General features: G+C 45.2%; 1 protein-coding gene across 1 annotated transcript; it reads right to left on the bottom strand.

Annotated features, from left to right (window-relative positions):
• Positions 1-77: 77 nt before the first annotated feature.
• On the bottom strand, positions 78-14,342 carry LOC118830709 (interleukin-9 receptor-like). The gene is made up of 7 exons (XM_036737615.1): positions 13,997-14,342; positions 12,921-13,099; positions 11,435-11,574; positions 10,783-10,999; positions 5,854-5,959; positions 4,929-5,013; positions 78-1,727 (listed from the first exon to the last, which is right to left on the bottom strand). Exons 2-7 carry the CDS (start codon positions 13,057-13,059, stop codon positions 1,215-1,217), a joined length of 1,200 nt encoding a protein of 399 aa, XP_036593510.1. The 5' UTR covers positions 13,060-13,099; positions 13,997-14,342; the 3' UTR covers positions 78-1,214.
• Between the last annotated feature and the right edge of the window lie 3,997 nt (positions 14,343-18,339).

Genomic DNA, 18,339 nt, shown 5'->3' with positions numbered 1-18,339 from the left:
TTTGGCTGTCTGGTGAAGCCTATGGACCCCTTCTTGTAATAAAATTCTTAAATGCATAAAAGAAAATACACAGGATTACAAACGAAGCAAATTGCGTTGAAATATTGATAATGGTATAACTGATAAGTTCATGGACTTCCAGTTAAGAACCTCTGCACTCTTCCATATTGGTCCTGGAGGGAACTGTGCAGAAGAATGGGCTGGACAGGGGACAGTGGGGGCTTAGAGCAAGAATTGAGTCAGGGGCCTTGAGTGACAATGGGTCAGAATAGAATTTATAACATGTACAACCCAGAGACCAGAGGGAGCAACTGGTAGACCTGAGACCAAAGGATCAGTGAAAGGAAGAGAATAGGACAGCAAAAGAGAAAGCGAAAAGGAAAGAAAGAAGGGTCTGTGAGAAGGAGCTCAGGGGCGGCAGCATTGTACCTTTCTACTCTATCAACCTTGAAGGGGTGTAAACCCCTACAGGATACCTGCCAACCCTGCATCCTCTATCCCCTTCCCCGTATGTGTAAAGGCTTGTGGGTTGGGGATGTGGTCAGGGTCAGGGATGAAACCAGCACAGCTCCTTTCTCCCGCCTGCTCTGACTCACTGGGAGTGGTGGAAGAGACAAGGCCTTAAAAGCAAGGAATAAGCCATCCATTTGTTTGTCCTTATATCCCCATTGCCAGTGCCTTGACCCCCACAGGTGCTTCATAAAGGTTGAAGTGAAGTGAAGAATTAGCTGAGGAAGGACGAGGCAGGGCCTAGAGTTGGGAGCAAGACCCCTGACCCCAGTTTGGGATGCAGGGACTTGCCGAAACTTGGGTCCATTTTACTAAGAGTTTAATGCTACGCACACAGGCTTAATAAAGGTCTATCAGGCTGAACTCATTTGAATTAGTTTTGACTAAAAAGGTACAAAAGGAAGAGTAGAAGGGGGTTGGGCCTAGGATGCCATCTTGATGGATTGGAGGGCTGGGTAGAGGCACTCATACTCCACTCTAGAAGAAAGTAGGGAGGTGAGGGAGTGTTTATAGGTGCTTCCTACCACCTGGCAGAAATCTATGGCTCCTGGAGAGATGGGCAAGCTTTGTTGGCCTCTGGTGTCTGTTCCCATTGCCACTTAAAAGTTGACATTGTTACACAGGAGTCATCTGTGCTGGCTAGAGAGGGCTACCTGAATGTTGGTGGGCCACAGGAAGGGGCCTGCTCTGGGAAGACTAGGGAGTCACTGACCCATGCTGGGCACTGGGCCCTGCAGCTCTCCAGCAGGCACCAAGGCCTGGGGCATCTCGCTGCCACTCAGGGTACAGTAATCACTGTTGCTGGCGGAGCAGCTCTCCAGGCGCTGATCCTCTTCCTCCAGGTAAATGGGAAGGTATCCCACAGCTAATGAGCTAGCCTGGCTGGCTCCAAGGAAGTCTAGGTGGCCCTGACCATCACCACTATCACCATGCCTGTCTATCACCACCCCAGGCAGCTGCCAAGTCTCCAGCTCTTCAACGCTGAGGTACTTAGACTCTGGGTCCTGCTGGGTTGCCTCTTCAGGAGGTCCTCTGGGTTTGCAGGGATCCTCCTCTTCCATGACATCTACCTTCTTGGGCTTCGTTGGGAAGCAGGTGAGGTGAGAAATCGACTCTTGGAATATGAGTCCCAAGAGCTCATCTCTGGTCAGGACCCTCCTATCCATGGTCCCCTGCCTTCTGAGCTGGGGACCAAGGAGGTCAGATCTGGCCCACATCTGAAACACAAGCAAAAACATCTGAATGGAGGGGTGAGGTTCCCCTAGGCCAAACTGGATCGTGAACAATTAGTCACATAAATGCTGAACCATGTTCTAAGGCTCTCACTGAGCTGACTTGTGATATTCATTCATTCATTTTAACACACGTTGCACGTGTGTACTTCCTGCTTCCATGCCTTTGCTAATGCCTCTCCTTTGATGTGGCGTATTCTCCCTCTCCACTCCTGATTAGTGAAATCCTTCAAGCACTGGCCCCAACCCTACTTCTCTTCCTTGACCACCCCTCCATCCCCACCAGCCAAGAGGTGTCCTCTCTCCTGGACTCTGAGCACGTCTTTTAATCAATCAACATGCATTTATTAAGGAACTACTCTCCTTGAAACCATGCTAAGGACCAGGGATACAAAGACAAAGTGAAACAGTTCCTGCCCTTAGGAAGCTTACATCCTACAAGGGGAGACAATGTGTATATGGGAAAGTATGTGCAAAATAAATACCAGGTATTAGGGAGGGAGCATTAGTGGGGAAAATCAGGAAAGAGTTCATGTAGAAGGTACTTCTTGAGCTGCGTGATAAAGATTTCTTATCTGGCACTGATTGTACAATGCCTAGTGTTGCTGGTTATGAGTCACCATGCATATAACACAATCACTAGATCCTTAATGGTAAAGACAATGGCTTATTCTTCGCTCGTACCCACACATGCACACAAACATACGTGCACACGTATGCGCACAAGAGATTTATTAAAGATGAGGAAGATATAGTTACAAGGCAATTTTTGTGGGGAAAAAAAGATCTAGGGGCCTCAGTGGAAGAGGAGGACAGGCTTAATGTGAAAGAAATGTGATATGGTTCCCAAGAAGCTAGTAGAAAAAAAAGAAACTAGTAGGATCTTAGCCTGCATTAAAAGAAGTAAAATGTCTAGAATGGAAAGGTGATAGTCATCCTGTCTCCGGCCCTGCTAGGCCATATCTCAAGTATTCATATTCAGTTTCTCCCTTGGTGACCTGGAAGAAGGCAGTAAGAGTGGTGAGGTCTGAAACTATACCATGTGTGAGATTGGCTGAAGGACTGAGGATACTTAACTTTGAGAAAGAATTCTAGTCGGAAGACAATTTATGTGGGGGGAAAAGGTCTGAGGGCCTCTGGGAAAAGGGGAAGACAAGATCGTTATTAATAAGCATTGTAATAGGAGGGAGAAGGAGGTGGTTCATGAAGGCACTCAGAGGACAGGACGCCCTGACAGTTAAAATGGAGCTCTCCTGTGGAAAAATGTTGGGTCCCACATTTCTGAGCCCCAAAGGCTATTGGGGTGCCTTAAGAGGTAGTGAGCTCCCTGTCACTAGAAGTCTTCACACAGAGGCTGGATAATGTCTTGTCAGGAATGTTGTAGGGAGAGATGATTCTTGGTCAGGCATGGGTTAGACTAACTAAATAACCTCTGAGATCCTTTCCAACTCTCAACTTTTGCATGGGATCCAGGTGCTGTCTTCAGGTGTTTGTGGTGCTGTCATGTGGGAAGGACAATCAGAATTGCTCTGCTTGGCCCTAGAGGGCAGGTCTAGAGGTGCTAAGTTGTAGAGGCAGAGCTTAGGTCAATATAAAGAAACCCCCCTAACCGGGCTCTCCAAAAGTACAATGGACTACATCAGAAGTGGTGAGTTTCCCATCATCAGAGGTCTTCAATTAGAGGATGGATGATCACTGTTGGGGATGTTATCGAGGGGATTTCTACTCAGGTACCAGTTGGACCAGACGGCTTTCAGAGGCCCTTTCAGGGGTCCCTTCCAACTCTGAGATTCTTTGGGGTCTGAGGAGACTCACTAAATGTCTCATGAAATTTGGTTTGGATCCTTCCTATGCCCTTATGTTCTGATTTGTATTACAGTTAGCTGGTGTATGTCTTATTTCCTCCATTAGGCTGTAAGGTTGCTGAGGGCAGTACTTCTCTGCATCCCTCCCCTCTCTCCCACACGCTGCTGAGAACAGGGCCTTCCTCATATAGAAGGTGAGAGTTGCTGAATTCAGTCAAGTACTACGCTGAATGACAATCAAGACTGTAACTTCTTGTTTGAGCTTATGTTCCCCACTCCCAATAAAAGCATTTCTTAATAGGATCCCTACCCTAGGAAGACTGAGAGACAGAAGATGGTGATCTACTGGTTTTGGTCTCTCTCACTGGCTAGGGACCACAAATGATTTAGCGGCAAGAAGGGTAAGGAGTACTGGGTCTGGAGAAGAAGCTTAGATCTACCTGTGCCAAGGAGAAAGCAGGGCCATACTGAGCTGGGAGGATCCCCCAAGAAGTGGGGGAGTACAAGGGTACCCTGAGAAGGGAGAAATGCGGCTTGGATGAGATACTCAGCTGCTGCTCCATTAGGCATTCTCCACCTCGCTCTGTCAGGCTGCTCTCAGCCTTGGTGGTACACGTCTGGGGCAATGACTTTCAGAAGAGCAGCCCCAGTCTCAGAGCTGGCGCTGCTCTTCCTTCACGAACTCGTGGTTTTTGCCCCTTGTAATTTATGTACCCTTGGGAGATGGATATCACAAGTGTTACCATGACCATCTTGTAGAAAATAATAGTAAGCGTAGCTGACATTTATGTGGCACCTTTAGGGTTACAAAGTGCTTTACGTACACGTTATTATTTACATACATCGTCTCGTTTGGTCGCCATAAAACCTCTGCGGGGCAGCTAAATGGAGCAGTGGGTGGAGTGTTGGACCTGGAGTCAAAAAGACCCAAGTTCACACCCAGCTTCAGACACTTTCTAGCTGTGTCATCCTAGGCAAGTTACTTAACCTCTGGCAGTTCCCTCATCTCTAAAATGGGCATAATAAATCTGCCAGGGTTGTTGTGAAGATCAAACGAGGTATTTATAAAGTACTTTGCAAACTTTAAAGTGCTATATGAATTTTAGTTATTATTACTAGTGGCATTATTATCCCCATTTATAGACAAGAGGATGGAGGATCAGAGAAGTAATCATGGCACTAAGGGTATTAATAGACAGGATTGATCTTTCCATTAGCCACCAATAAGGGGAAGAGGCATGAGAGGCCCATCGGGAACCCCTGGCAAGAGGTCTCTCCCTCTGGCTAAGGATCTCGAATGATTTAGTGGCAAGGAGGGTAAGAAGATGTCTAGTGTCTAGATTCTGAGGCATGGGGGGGAGGCATGGGTTTCCAGAATTACCTGAAAGTTTCCATTATGTACAGTGTAGAGGGGCCTGAAGAAAGCTGCAGGTGAGGGAACATTCTGGTAGAAGGTTTTCTTCACTCTGGAGGGCAGCAGAGAAATAGCAAGAAAGATCAGCTAGGGCAAGGGAGTACTAGCAGAAGCAGGGTTGGGATGAGGCAAAACTTGAAGTAGGAGGGACCAAATGAATGAGGAGAGGCAAGGAATTCTTGAAGAATCTTAGGGTTAGAAAGGAGCTCAGAGGTTATCTAGTCCAAGCCATGCCTGACCAAGAATTCCACCCCCCCCCCCACAACCCTGACAAATCATTATCCAGCCTCTGTTTGAAGAAGTCTAGTGACAGGGATCTCACTACCTCTCAAGGCAGGCAGTGTGCTGGACTTTTGGACTTATATATGTGGGGCACCAGCATCACATAAGGAGCAAAGGCAGGATTGAAATTCAGGTTCTTTGACTCCCAAACCAGCATTATTTCTATTACACTACACAGCAGAGTCATAATTAGGACAGGATTCCTGGGCCTTTGCCATAGGTCTCCAACAACGGGGAGATGTGCTTACTCTCTGTGACAGACTTACTCCCTCTCCTCTTTCTCTTTCCACAAATTGTCCCTGTTCATTTGCACAGAACTGGGATTCATTTGGTGGGGAGGAGAATGTGTACTCCTCCTCAACATCTGAATTCACAGTTATGGCTCTGTCTGAAAGGCTTCTTCCTTCTTGGAACTCCAGTCTCCTAAATGATGGATTGTCAAGATCCTCCTCCCCCAAGAATGTCTGTGGCAGGAGGCCTGGGGAAGGGACAGGTAGACATTCTGCTCTTAGTAGGCTCCCAAGTGAGGGGCAGGAAAGTGGGGTGGGCTGGAAGTTCTTGTAGCCTATGATTGGGAAAGCTAGACCCAGTCTCCTCTGGGGTCCTCTACCTGGGAAATAGCTTGAAAAGGATGTAAGGCAGGCTGATCAGGAAAAGGAGCAGGGAGAAAATGATGATCGTGTTAGTGGAGCCTTCTTGGGTTGGGGGGGAGACACCTGGAAGACACCAAACCATCAATCCATTAGCACTGTCAGGTAATCTTCTGGGAAACTGATCCTTCCCCTCCATGGCCAGTAAAATGAACAGATGAACCCAAGTGCCACCATAGACAAGAACCGAAGCTTCAGTTGGCAAAAGCCAGATATCTTATTATAAATAAAGTCATCTTAACAACCATCATTGAATGTAGTGGAAAGGGTCTTGGACTCGAAATCTAGGGACCTGAGTTCAAGCGGATAGGATGGGATAGGGCAGGAGAACTGAGGCTTTCCCCCAGAGCATTGAAGGCTCTTTCAGCAGTTTATTAATAATAATAGTTAACATTTTACATAGTGCTAACTATACCATGCTAACCACTTTACAAATATTATCTCATTTCACCCTCACAACAACCCTGGGAGGTAGATATTATCCCCCTTCTACACATGAAGACACAGAGGCAAATGGCAAACCCAGGGTCACATAGCTAGGAAGTGTCTGAGACTGGATTTGAGTCTTTCGGACTCCAGGCCAGCGTTGGTGTACCACCTAGCCCTGATCCTGCTGTTTACTAGCCATGTGTCTTTCTGTTTCCTGATCTATAAAAAGGAGATAATAATATTTACAATACTAACCTGTAAGGAGATTTGTGTTTTATATATATATATATATATATATATATATATATATATATATATATATATATATATATATGTGTGTGTGTGTGTGTGTGTGTGTGTGCGCGCGCGCTATCATCATTATTGAGTTTGTTTTTGTATTTTTGTAACTTTGGGCAAATCAGCTAAACTTTTAAGCCTCTTGGAGTTCCAACATTGTACTGGGCACTTTGGGTAACAATAAACATAATACAGTTTCTTCCCCTCAAGGAGTTTTCGGTCCACCTTTGCTATCTGTCCTATGGAATTAAGTGAAACAGCATATTTGGAAAATGCTTTGGAAAGTATAACAGAATTAGCACTGGCACAGGTAAGTTCCTAATGTATGAATATTTGACTCGCTGCCATCTTTTAGACTGGTAAAGGGGTTGGGAAAGGAGCATCTTACCTCGTTTGAAACAGTATTATTTTCAACCACTGTACTTTTCATTGCAAATGGACATAGAATGTTTCCGTTTTATTAAGGTTAAATAGGCTTGTGTAGGCTAGCTAACCTACCATGAATAATGTGTTCAAAAAATGAACTTACTGCCTTTCCCCTAAAGTATCACCCATCTCTTAATATCTCTATTTGTGTTGAGGGCACTCACAGTCTCTCAGGCTTAAAATTAGAGATCTATCTTTGACTCTTAACCCCTATAGCCAATCATTTGCCCAAACCTGTCTATTCTACTCCCACAATAACTCTTAAATCAGTCCCCTTCTTTCTACTCCCGCCACATAGTCCCAGTTCAGGCCTTCACTCTCTTTTTCCTAGACTATCATAATAACCTCCTAATTGGTCTCTCTGCCCTCCAGTCTATTTCCTAACTAAACTCATCTGTCATACCTCTTCAAAGCTAATATGTCACTATAATCTTGTCACTCCTCAGCTGAAAAACCTTCAACTCCCCCATTCCCGTCCCTACCAAATAAAAGGTAAATTCCTAGTCCTGGCACTCCTGATCAAAGCTCTCCACAATCTGGCTACGACTACCTTTCCAGCCCTTTTCATGCTACCGGTCTACTTCAAATAATCAGCAAGCATTTATTCAAGCACTTTCTATTTGACAAGCATTCTCTATATGCTACAAGTGCATAAATGAAACACTCCCCACTTACAAAGAGATGTCATCCTAATAGTGGAGACAACTAGTATGTTGTATATATATAAAATATATGGCATAAATATAAACTTTGCAGGGGAACTCTAACAGATGGGGGGCATCAGGAAACGCTTCACATAAAAGATGATGCTTGACTTACATCTTAAAGAAAGAGAGGATCTCTATGAGATAGAGGAAAGGAGCTAGTATATTCCAGGCATTTAACACAGCCAGTAAAAATGGGAGACAGAGGGTCATGTGCAAGGGACAAAGAAAATCAGTTTGGCCATATTGAAGAGTGTGGAAAGATAGGTTGGGACCATTTATCATAGATTTCAAAAGCTGAACGGAGTTTATATTTTAACCTAGAGACAATAAGAAGTTTCTGGAGTTGATTAAATAAGGAAGTCATTAGGAAAATTACTTTGGCAGAAGCTTATAGACTGGACTAGAGTGGGGAGAGACAAGGCAGAGAAACCAAACAGAAGACTGTTTTGGTGATGGGCACATGGGAGAAAGTCATGCGAGTAGAGAGAAGGGGACAATTGGGAGAAATGTTGTGGAGGTAGAAGGCAATATTTGGCAACCAATTACATAAGTGGGGTCAAAGAGGGTGAGGAATGTAGGATGATGTCCAGGTTACAAACTCGGGAGATTAGAAGAAGAGTGGTGCCTTTGAGACAAATAGGGAAGGTTGGAAGAGGGATTGGTTTGGAGGGAAAGATAATGAGTTTAGTTTTGGATATATAGAGTTTGAGATGTATCTGGGACACTCAGCTTGCAATGTCCAATAGGCAGTGGGTGATGAGGGCCTTTTGCACTGGCCATCCCCCATGTCTGGAATGCTCTGTCTTCTCCTACGCACCTCTTTGCATTAAGATTCAATTCAAATGCCACCTTCTGCAGAAGACCTTTCCTGGTCCATATAGCCTAGTGCCTTCCCCACTAAGGTTATCTCGTATTTATTCTGTGTATCTGATATATAACAATTTATGTGCCTCTTGTCTCTCCCATTACATTTTTAATGTCTTGAATGCAAATCTGCGTCCTGCCTCTCAAAGTATTACCAGCATTCAATAAGTTATTTGTTGTTGAATTGATTTGATAATACTCTTTCTATGGGGAAAGGCATTTGATAGGTATATTGGGAAAGAGGGAGAATTTGGAGAGGGAGAAAGATGATGACAAAAAAGCAAAAGCAAACATCTTTTTAAAAAAAGAAAACACATTCTGAGTCCTAAACAACCATTTCACCTGTGAACTTTTGGAAAATAGGCCCTTGATAAATTGGGGACTTCTAATGAATTCAACCCAACAAATCTTTCTAAAATCCTACTGTGTGCAACACACTGCACTAGGCACTGAAGACACAAAAGTGAAAAAGCCTTGCCCTGAAAGAGCTTACAACCTAGTGGCAAAGATACATGATGGAAAACACAGTGTGATGGAGGGAAAGAAGTGATCCAAAGTGATCTAGAAAAATTTGGGAAGGGAAAGAATAATTTTGGAAGGATCTGGAAGTCAATAGGAGATCAGGGAAGGAGGTGGCAGTTGAGCTGGGTCTTGCAGGAAAGGAAAGATTTGAACAGAGACCCAAAGTAAGTGTGTAACAGGCAAGTGAGACCATCTGCAGGAATGCAGTGAAAGTGGGAGAGCATGAGATGAGACCAAGGAGCAGCTAGTAAGAAATAAGAAGCCTACCTTGTGTCATAAAACACCTGAAAGGCACTGATGTGAAATAAGATGCAAGGAGGAGCAAGACTGTGGGAATCCTTAAGGGCCAGGGTGTGGAATTTACACTTTATGCTTTAAGAAATAGAGAACTCCTGAAGATTTTTAAACAGGGGAGTGCCATGGTCCTACCTGTGCACTAGGAAGGTCCTTTTGGCAGCTATGTGAAGGATAGGTTGGAGAGTGGAGAGACAGGGGTGGGGGGACAGAAAAAGCAGGTAGAATGCCATTACAACAGTAACAGTGAGATGAGAAGTGATGCCCGCTTCAGCTGGGGGTGGTGAAAGTATGTGGAGAGGAGGTAGATGCAAGAGATGTTATGGAAATAGGCTTGAAAGGAGTTCCTGAGAGACGGGAGAGGGAGGAGATAAGGGAGAAGGAAGAGTCAAAGATGACTCAGGTTTCAAACCTGGGTGGCTAGAAGGATGGTGGTACTAGAAATGGGTGAGTCAGGAGGAATAGCATGCATAGGCAGGGACCGTCTTTTACCTTTCTTTGTCTTTCCCTGTGCAGCAACTGGCACAATGCCTTCTGTATAGGAGGCGCTTAATAACATAATAACACAGTAGGCACTTAATAAGTGCATATTGCAAGACAGTTTCAAAGGACTTGTGGTTATTGCCCTGATGAAAAATGCTATCCTTCTCCAGAGAAAAAACTGAAAGAGTTGAATATAAATCAAAGTACATTTTTCTTACTTTATTTTTCTGGGTTTTGGTTTATTTTTTTGTTTCTTTGGTCTGTATTCTCTTTTGCAATGTGCTTGCCTTCTCAAGGAGGGGGAAGGGAAGAAAGGGGAGGAGGGAATTTGGAACTCAAAAATTCTTTTAAAAGATGTTAAGGAGGCAGCTAGGTGGTGTAATGGGTAGAGCGCCAGCCCTGGAGTCAGGAGGATCTGAGTTCAAATTTAGCCTCTGATATTTACTAGCTATGTCACCCTGGGCAAGTCACTTAACCCTGATTGCCTCCCCCCCAAAAATGTTAAAAATTGTTTTTACAGGCCATTGAGAAACAAAATAAAATAAAATAAAAACATTCTAAAAAAAGTGCTTCTTGGGTCATTTTGGATGCCAACTCTCAGTCTCTTTCCTCCACATCACCATGTCCCTACCCCTACAGCTAGGGAAAGCTGGGGGAGCTTGGGCATGAGGACTTTGTGAGGGAGTGAAAGGAGTTCTGCTCTTTTCTGGACATTCGTTGTGCCAAGGAATACAGAACCTGCCCCAGGAGGGTTATGAGAAAGCAGAAGCTCTCCCTGTTCTCGCTGGTTAAAAAGGAAACTCAGCAGCTCTCCCAGAGAACTGGAAGCTTGGGAAGTTCCCAGGATAGTAATAGCAGCCCACCTACCTAGAGAGCTGGGAGACTGGAACTGCAGGACTGGACTCCACTCGCTCCATTGGCTCCTGTATCTGAAATCTTCTTCCTTGTCACCCAAAGGTTCACCTATTTCCTGGGAGCCCAGACGACAGCGCAGCCGGGCCTCATAGGTCAAGCCAGGGCTAAACTCAAATGCTTCAATGGTGGCCACAGTCACCCCCGCAATGTGATCTTTATGTCTTGCCCGCTGTGGGGGATTCATATACATTGTCAATGGGAAGGCCTGAAGTTCAAGGCAGAGAGCTTGGATCCTGGGCTTCCACAGTCCTAACCCCCATAACCCCAACCTGTATGGAATGTGAGGGTCTCCCAGACTGTTCCTGCCTTATAGCAATCACAGTCTTGGATTCCTGCACCTTTGTGTCAGAATGTCTGTCTTAGGTCAGCAGCCTTTGGACAGCAGGGGCTGGGTCCATGCCCACTTCTCTGGGTCAGGTACTACACAAGTTGGGTGCTAAAGAAAGGCTTAGGGGAAAGGAGGAGTGGGAATGGGCATGTCGATATTGGGCTTGGGCTAGGAGAGGCTAGGAAAGACTTCTTATGTCAGAGACACCCCCACCCAAAAGTCTTCCCAAGCTGGGGAAATTGGGGGATGCTGACACATCTGGGTCAGCATCCTTACCTCCCAGGCTTCCCCAGACTGCCTCAAGGCCAGTTCATAGCTGAGGAGTTTGTACAGCTCTTCGATTGGAGGGTTCCAGGAAATGACGCAGCCTCTAGAGCTGACATTGCTTTGCAGGTTGGAGGGAGGATCGAGCTTGACTGGAACAGAAAGAACCCAGCTGAATCCAGGCCTGAGATCTCCCGAAGGCTTCCAGAGGCTGCTTCTGATGGTTTGGTTGGGACGGGGAAACTGAGCAGGGGTAGGTAGGCCCTTTTCAGATCAGGAGTCCTCTCCACCTACCCCAACCCAACTTCTAAAAGCTCAGCAGTGACAGAGGGGGCCAGATAGGGGACCGAGGTCAAAGAGATGGCAAGCAAACAAGGATCTGAGCAGGAAAGACAGAGAATCCTAGAGTCCTGGGGAAGGAAGGAGCCAGGAGAAGTCATCTCTTTCATCTATCTACCTTCAGGTAAGGCTGGAGAGCCTGGTTCCCCCTTTCTTAAGAATCTGCAGAAAGAAGGCTCTAAGGCTTCCATTGGTGATGTGGTCCCTCCATTGTAGGAAGTTTTTGATTTTCCTGTGTCTAACTGAAGTCCTTCCTGTTGCCATTTAAACTAATTCTCTCTTGTCTGATCCTCCACAGACATGGAGAATAGTGGCTCCTAGTCATCCAGCCAGGCCGCCTCCATAAAGGAAGGGTGCTAGAGGAGGATCATGCTCCCTCATACTGCTGACAAGTTTTTAATCACTCCTCATCCCCTTGCTTTCTCCATTCCCAAGGTACATAGAACTAGGCTCCAGGTCTTTCCTCCAAAACCTGATCTCCAGTCTGATTCGGATCAGAGACCCCAGACTTGGTCCTAACTCTAGGGCTTTCTTTGCAAAAGTTAGGCAGGGCAGGCAGAGGCAACTGGGCAACTAGGAGGTGCCATGGTATCTCCCTAAACTCAGAGGATGTGAACATAAAACATCAAGGCTAAGAGGCTGCAACATGGGTCCTTCAAGGCAGTGGGCACAATCCCATCTTCCTTGGATCTAGCGAGCTACTGAGAAGTCTGAGGCATCAGTGTTTTATTTTTCTTCCAGATTGGTTTGTTTGTTTGTTTGAAACCAAGTCTTCTTATCTCAACCAAGCTGTACATGCAGTTGCTACTTATGACCTGATCCCAGTGCTGGTAATTATGGAAGCTTTAACCTGCTCCATTTTTCCATCATGGGCTAGTTCATATTTCCTCAGGCAACCTGGCCATCCACTCTTAGGGATTTACCTTTTTAATGCTAGACTTAATGTCAACACCCAATCAGCTTTAGCCCTACTCTCAGGACTCCCAAACACAAAAGATCCATCAGCCTCATCCTCCCCTAGTAATTGAGATTACAGGTACGGGCTACCATACTCAGGAACTAACATATCACTGTTCCTGAAGGCTAGAAAGTTTCCTTGCCTGGAATATCGAATACTCCTACTCCCATCCCTCTGATCCTGGGGTAAGAAAGCACTCACTGTTCTTCCTGGGCAGATACTTGGGGTCCAACAGATACACCAGGTCCACTCCAGATACACTGACATGGAAATTGATGGTGAACTCATCAAATACTGTCAGTACTTTGTCTGGTGGGAGTTCTAGTGTGCAGGTGCCCATCTGGAGGATGCAGCTGTAGTTTTCATGTGCTTCCAAGTTGCTACAAAGCACAAGCAAGGAGAGAGTTGGCTAGTTAGATGTAAGGGGGATACTCTCTTAACAGAATACAGATGCCCCTGGATTCTTCATCCTTGATCTTGGGACCTAGGCCTCTCCCTCACACTCCCTCCTCTCCACCTCCACCAAACCTATGGGTTGCCAAGGTCTACCCCTTTCAGGAAGTGTTCCCTGATACTCTAGCCTATACTGATCTCCTCCTCTGACCTTCAGTTACAAGGGATGTAGAAAACAAATGAGACATAGTCCCTGCCCTCAAGAAACTTAAAGTCTTAAAGAAGATCAGAATGTAACATAGATGTGAATAACTACAATACAGATTACCATATGATAAGGCTATAAAAGAGGGACAAGAAAAGGTGCTGTGAGAATGCAGAAGATGGAGAGATCAATGAATTGGATGTAGAGCTAAGCAAGGGTGCTTAGATATCACCCAATACAACCCCATCTTGCAAATGAGAAAACTGAAGCCTAGAACTTGTCCAAGGTCACATGGCAGGAAGGAGTAAAGCCAAAAATCAAACTCTTCTCCTTTGACTCCACCCCACTCCACTGCCTGGAGAAGGTAGCATTAGAACTGGGCTTTCCATGCATACATACATACATACACACACATTTGTCTTTCCCAGAAATGCTGACCTAGCACTAAGCATATGGTAGGTGCTCAATAAAGACTTGCTGATTGGCTGGCTGTTAACATTCACTAACCACTGTTAGGAGCTGTCCTTACTGGCCCTGAATCTGTCCTAGGATCCTAGGAGGGAGAAAGTATCCTCCCCTTCCAAACCCTCCCTACAACTGGTGCCCAGGCCAAGAAGTCAATATCCCCCCAAACCAAGGCTGGGACCTTCCCCCTTCTATGGGCCTGGTTAGGCCTTACCTGGTGAAGAGGAGTTGATGGACGGTGCCTTGTCTTGGTAGGGTGGTGGTCCAACTACAATGGATCGTAGTTATGTAGTTATTGAGGCAGGTCAAGGCTCCAAGTTGCTGAGCTGCAGTAGGGAGGGAGCAGGGAGGGAGCAGGGAGGGTGTTTGGTCTTTACGTTGTGTCTTACTCTCCCTGACACTCTTTCCTTGGCCTCCAGGGGTAGGAGAGGGCCCTGTTGCCTGAGATTCAGTTCTGAGATAGGGGCCCTGGGGAGCTGTATGATGGGAAGCAATTCTTCCCTCCACCCTCAAAGCCTGAAGAATACCCAGGCAACCAAGGACTCAATCCAGTTAGAACCAGTCCATGAAGGAAGGATTCTAGAAGATGCCACAGTTCCCTATGGAATGGGGGATGGGATAAAAGGAAGATGGGAAGAAGGGCTCCCTTGAAGCAGCAGCATATGAATGCAAACTGGATCACCCCACCCCCACTCCTCACCTCCTCTTTCCCCTCCACTAAAGGACACCACACAGAACCAGGTAAAAAGCAGCACACAGAAGGCTCTCTTTCCAGAAATGCCCATGGAACATGGCCCTGAAACAGAAACAACTGTTACAACTCAATGAACATCAGGTGCTTCCCTTGGTACAAGGAATTGTCCTGGGTTCTGAGGGCTATGAAGGTGAAAAAGGAAACAGCCATTGCCCTCAGAAGCTTACAATCTAATAAGAGGAATAAATGGACAAGGAGAAGGGTAATAAAAGATAAAAAGTGATGGGACAAAGGATATAGCTAGACAAACTGCCCTGGGAAAATTTGAGGAGAGAAGAGATACTTTCAGCTGGGAAGTTGAAGGAAGGCTTCATGGAGGAGTTGGCACCTGAGCTGAGTCTTGGAGGAAGAGAAGGATTAGAACTGGCAAAAATGAGGAGAGTGTGGTACATGTCTGAGGGTTAGCCAGCATAAATAAGAAGCGAGAAATAGCAGCACATGGCCAAGAAACAGCTAGTAGTCTAGCTCGACTGGAGGGAGGCCAGAGAGGAAGAGGAGGTAAAGAATAGATTAGAAACAATGCAAGGTTCTAAGACAGCTCCAAAAGTCTCATGATAGAAAAGGCTGTCAACATCCAGAGAAAGAATTAAGGAGTCTGAATGTAGATTGAAGCAAACTATTTGCTTTCTTTTTTTGGTTTGTTTTTGTTTTTGTTTCTGTTCTGTCTCTTCTTTCTTGTGGTTCATTCCATTGGTTATAGTTCTCCTTTACAAATTTGCTATTGTGAAAATACGTTTAGTGTGAAGGTATATGTAGAACCTATGTCAGACTGGTTGCCTTCTTGTGTGGGGATGGGGGAGGAGAAGAAGGGGGAGAAAATATGAAACTCAAAAACTTGGGGAACTGAATGTTGTAAACTAAAACTAACAATCAATTAACTGAAAAAAAAGAAATCACACTGGGCTTAAGGAAAGGCATATGCTAGGCCTCATCAACATCAGGCAACAGCCATTAATAAAATCACATAGGGCACTCAAAAAAAATAATGGATTAGAGAAGGAGAGATTGATGGCAGGGAGATCATCCAGGAGGTGGTCATAATAATCCTGGGGAGAGATGATAAAGAGTGGGATTAGTGTGATGGCAATGTGAGGGGAGAGAAGCAGACTCTCGTTGTTGTTGTTGTTCGTCCTTCATTCTTGAAGAGGACCAATGACATCAGGAGAGTGATGTCTTGACTTGCAAGTGAATTGGATTTAAGTGAGTCAGGGCTGTACAAAGTCATCAGCCTCACTTTCTCCTCCAGTCATTGGAGTCCAGTGGCAAGACAAAGGTCAGGACAACTGGAGATGACTCCAAGAGGAGCAGACACATGCAAAGAAGTAGAATAGGCAGAGCAGAGAGGAACATTAGAGATCATCTTCTCCAACCCCCTTGCATGTATATTATTTGATTGTACATAGGGGGACGGGGCAATGGATGTAGAAGTATCAAACGTGCCTGAGGTGTTGACCCTAGGTGACTGGAAGGACAGGGGTGCTATCAACACGAAGAGGAAAGTTGGAGGAGGCTGCTGGTCCATCTTTCATACCACTGCCAAAATAGTTTTCCTAAAGTACAGCTCTACAGTTTGGAACCATGCCCAAAGGGCTATAAAAATGTGCATACCCTTTAACCCAGCAATACTGCTTCTCGAGCTGTATCCCAAAGAGGTCCTAAAAATGGGGAAAGGACCCACATGTACAAAATTATTAATAGCAGCTCTTTTTGTGATGGCAAAGAATTAGAAATTGAGGGGATGCCCATCAACTGGGAAATGGCTGAACAAGTTGTGTTATATGAATGCGATGGAATGTTATTGTACCATAAGCAGTGATGACCAGGTGGACTTCAGAAAAACCTGGAAAGATTTCTATGAACTGATGCTGAGTGAAGTGAGCAGAACCAGGAGAACACTGTATACAGTAACAGCCACAGTGTGTGAGGACTGATTTTGATAGACTTAGCCCTTCTCAGCAATGCAAGGACCTAAAACTTTTCCAAAGGACTCATGATAGAAAATGCCATCCACATCCACAGAAAGAACTATGGAGTCAGAATGCAGAGTGAAGCAGACTATTTTCTCTTTTGTTTTGTTTCTCATGGTTTCTCCCATTCATTTTAACTCTTCTATGCAACATGACTAATGTGAAAATGTGTTTAATAGGAATGTATGTGTAGAGCCCATATTAGATTACATGCCATTTTGGGGACAGAGGGGTGAGGGAGGGGGTGAAAATTTAAAATTTATGGAAGTGAGTGTTGAAAACTGAAAATAAATAAATTAAAAAAAATAAAGTACAGCTCTAACTGTGTCTCAGGCCCTCAATCAAAAAACTTCCTTGGCTCCTTCCTGTCCCTAGGATCATATGCAAACTCTTCACTCAGCTTGGCATTCAAGAACCTTGACCACCTGGCCCCAACTTTCCATTCCAGCTTCTCCTTGCACCACTCACTCCCTTTCATGCCCTTCATGTTCTAGTCAAAATGGACTCCTAGGCAACCAATCCCTGAGTTCTCCCACATGGTGCCCAATCTCATGTCAGAGAGCAGCAGAGAGGCAGGATGGTGCAGTAGGAAGCACACTCGAAAAAGAATCAGCAGTTCTGGGATGGAGTTCTAACTTTGCTGCTTGACTTGCTGTCTCGCCTTGGAGGTGGTATCACTTCTCCATCTCAGCAAACCTCGATTTCCTCCTCTACAAAATAGGGATGATAATCTCTACTCCGTCTACCTCACGGGGCATATTATGTGAATTAGATGAGACAGTATGTGTAAAAATGCATCATAAGCAGCAAAACTCTCTACAAATGTGAACTAGTTAGATTTCTGAAGGATGGGATAGTTAACTATTCAGCACCCACTGAAATTCATCGGTAAGTTCTCCTCTTCCATCTCCTCCCTAGGGAGGGAGGAGGTGGCTGTTTTCCCTCCCAGCCTAATTCTCCAATTCAATTACAGTTATTCCTTCCACATCACTACTTTCCCGTCAAGGTTTCCATATATAGCAGGTTGACATAAGAAATTAAATGGGAATTTGGGGGGAGGTTTGCGGAAGCGACTGACAACACTTGAAGGCTAGCAGACAACACAGAGCCTATGACCAAATACTTAACCCACATTTTACAGTAAGGTACTGTGAACACTCCATAAAAGAAAATGAAAAAACTCAGACCTCTCCAGTAGGAAGGGAGGGATGGCCAAAAAAATTTTAGTTGGATTTTTCAGATCACAAGGTGGGTCAGGAAAGGGTGGGGCAGGAAAGGGTGGTAGAGGAAAGGGTGGTGCTATGCCCCTCACCCCCTAGATGAGGAAAGGATAACTGTAAGCAATAAAATGAATTAAAATGCTGTGCTGAGTGCTAGTACTATAAAGATAAAAGGGCAACAGTCCCTAGTCTCATGGACCTTACGTCATACAGGAAGGGACTTTAGGGATCATCTAATCCAACCCCTTCATTTTGTGTATCAGAGAAACTGAGGCCCAGAGAAAGGAAGCAACTGGCCAAGTTTACAACAGAACCAGGACCAGAACCCAAATCTACTGATTCTTAGGCTATGGCACTTCCCACTATATTGTACTGACTTCCCTATTCATTCCTACAGTGGAGGAGATCCCATTTCTGAAGGAGAAGTTGTTGCTTCTGTCCTCTCTCTCTGTCTCTCTCTCTCTCTCTCTCTCTCTCTCTCTCTCTCTCTCTCTCCCTCTCCCTCTCTCTCTCTCCCACACACCAACCATGATTCCATGATTATGTGTAACTACAGAGGCTGGAATTATAGCACATGGTTTGTCAAACCTGGAAGAGACATTAGTACATAGGGCAT

The sequence above is a fragment of the Trichosurus vulpecula genome, chromosome 9 (genome assembly GCF_011100635.1).
Source record: "Trichosurus vulpecula isolate mTriVul1 chromosome 9, mTriVul1.pri, whole genome shotgun sequence".
Lineage (NCBI taxonomy): Eukaryota > Metazoa > Chordata > Mammalia > Diprotodontia > Phalangeridae > Trichosurus > Trichosurus vulpecula.
The sequence above is the reverse complement of the archived record's forward strand: the minus strand, read 5'-3'. Positions and strand labels throughout refer to the sequence as shown.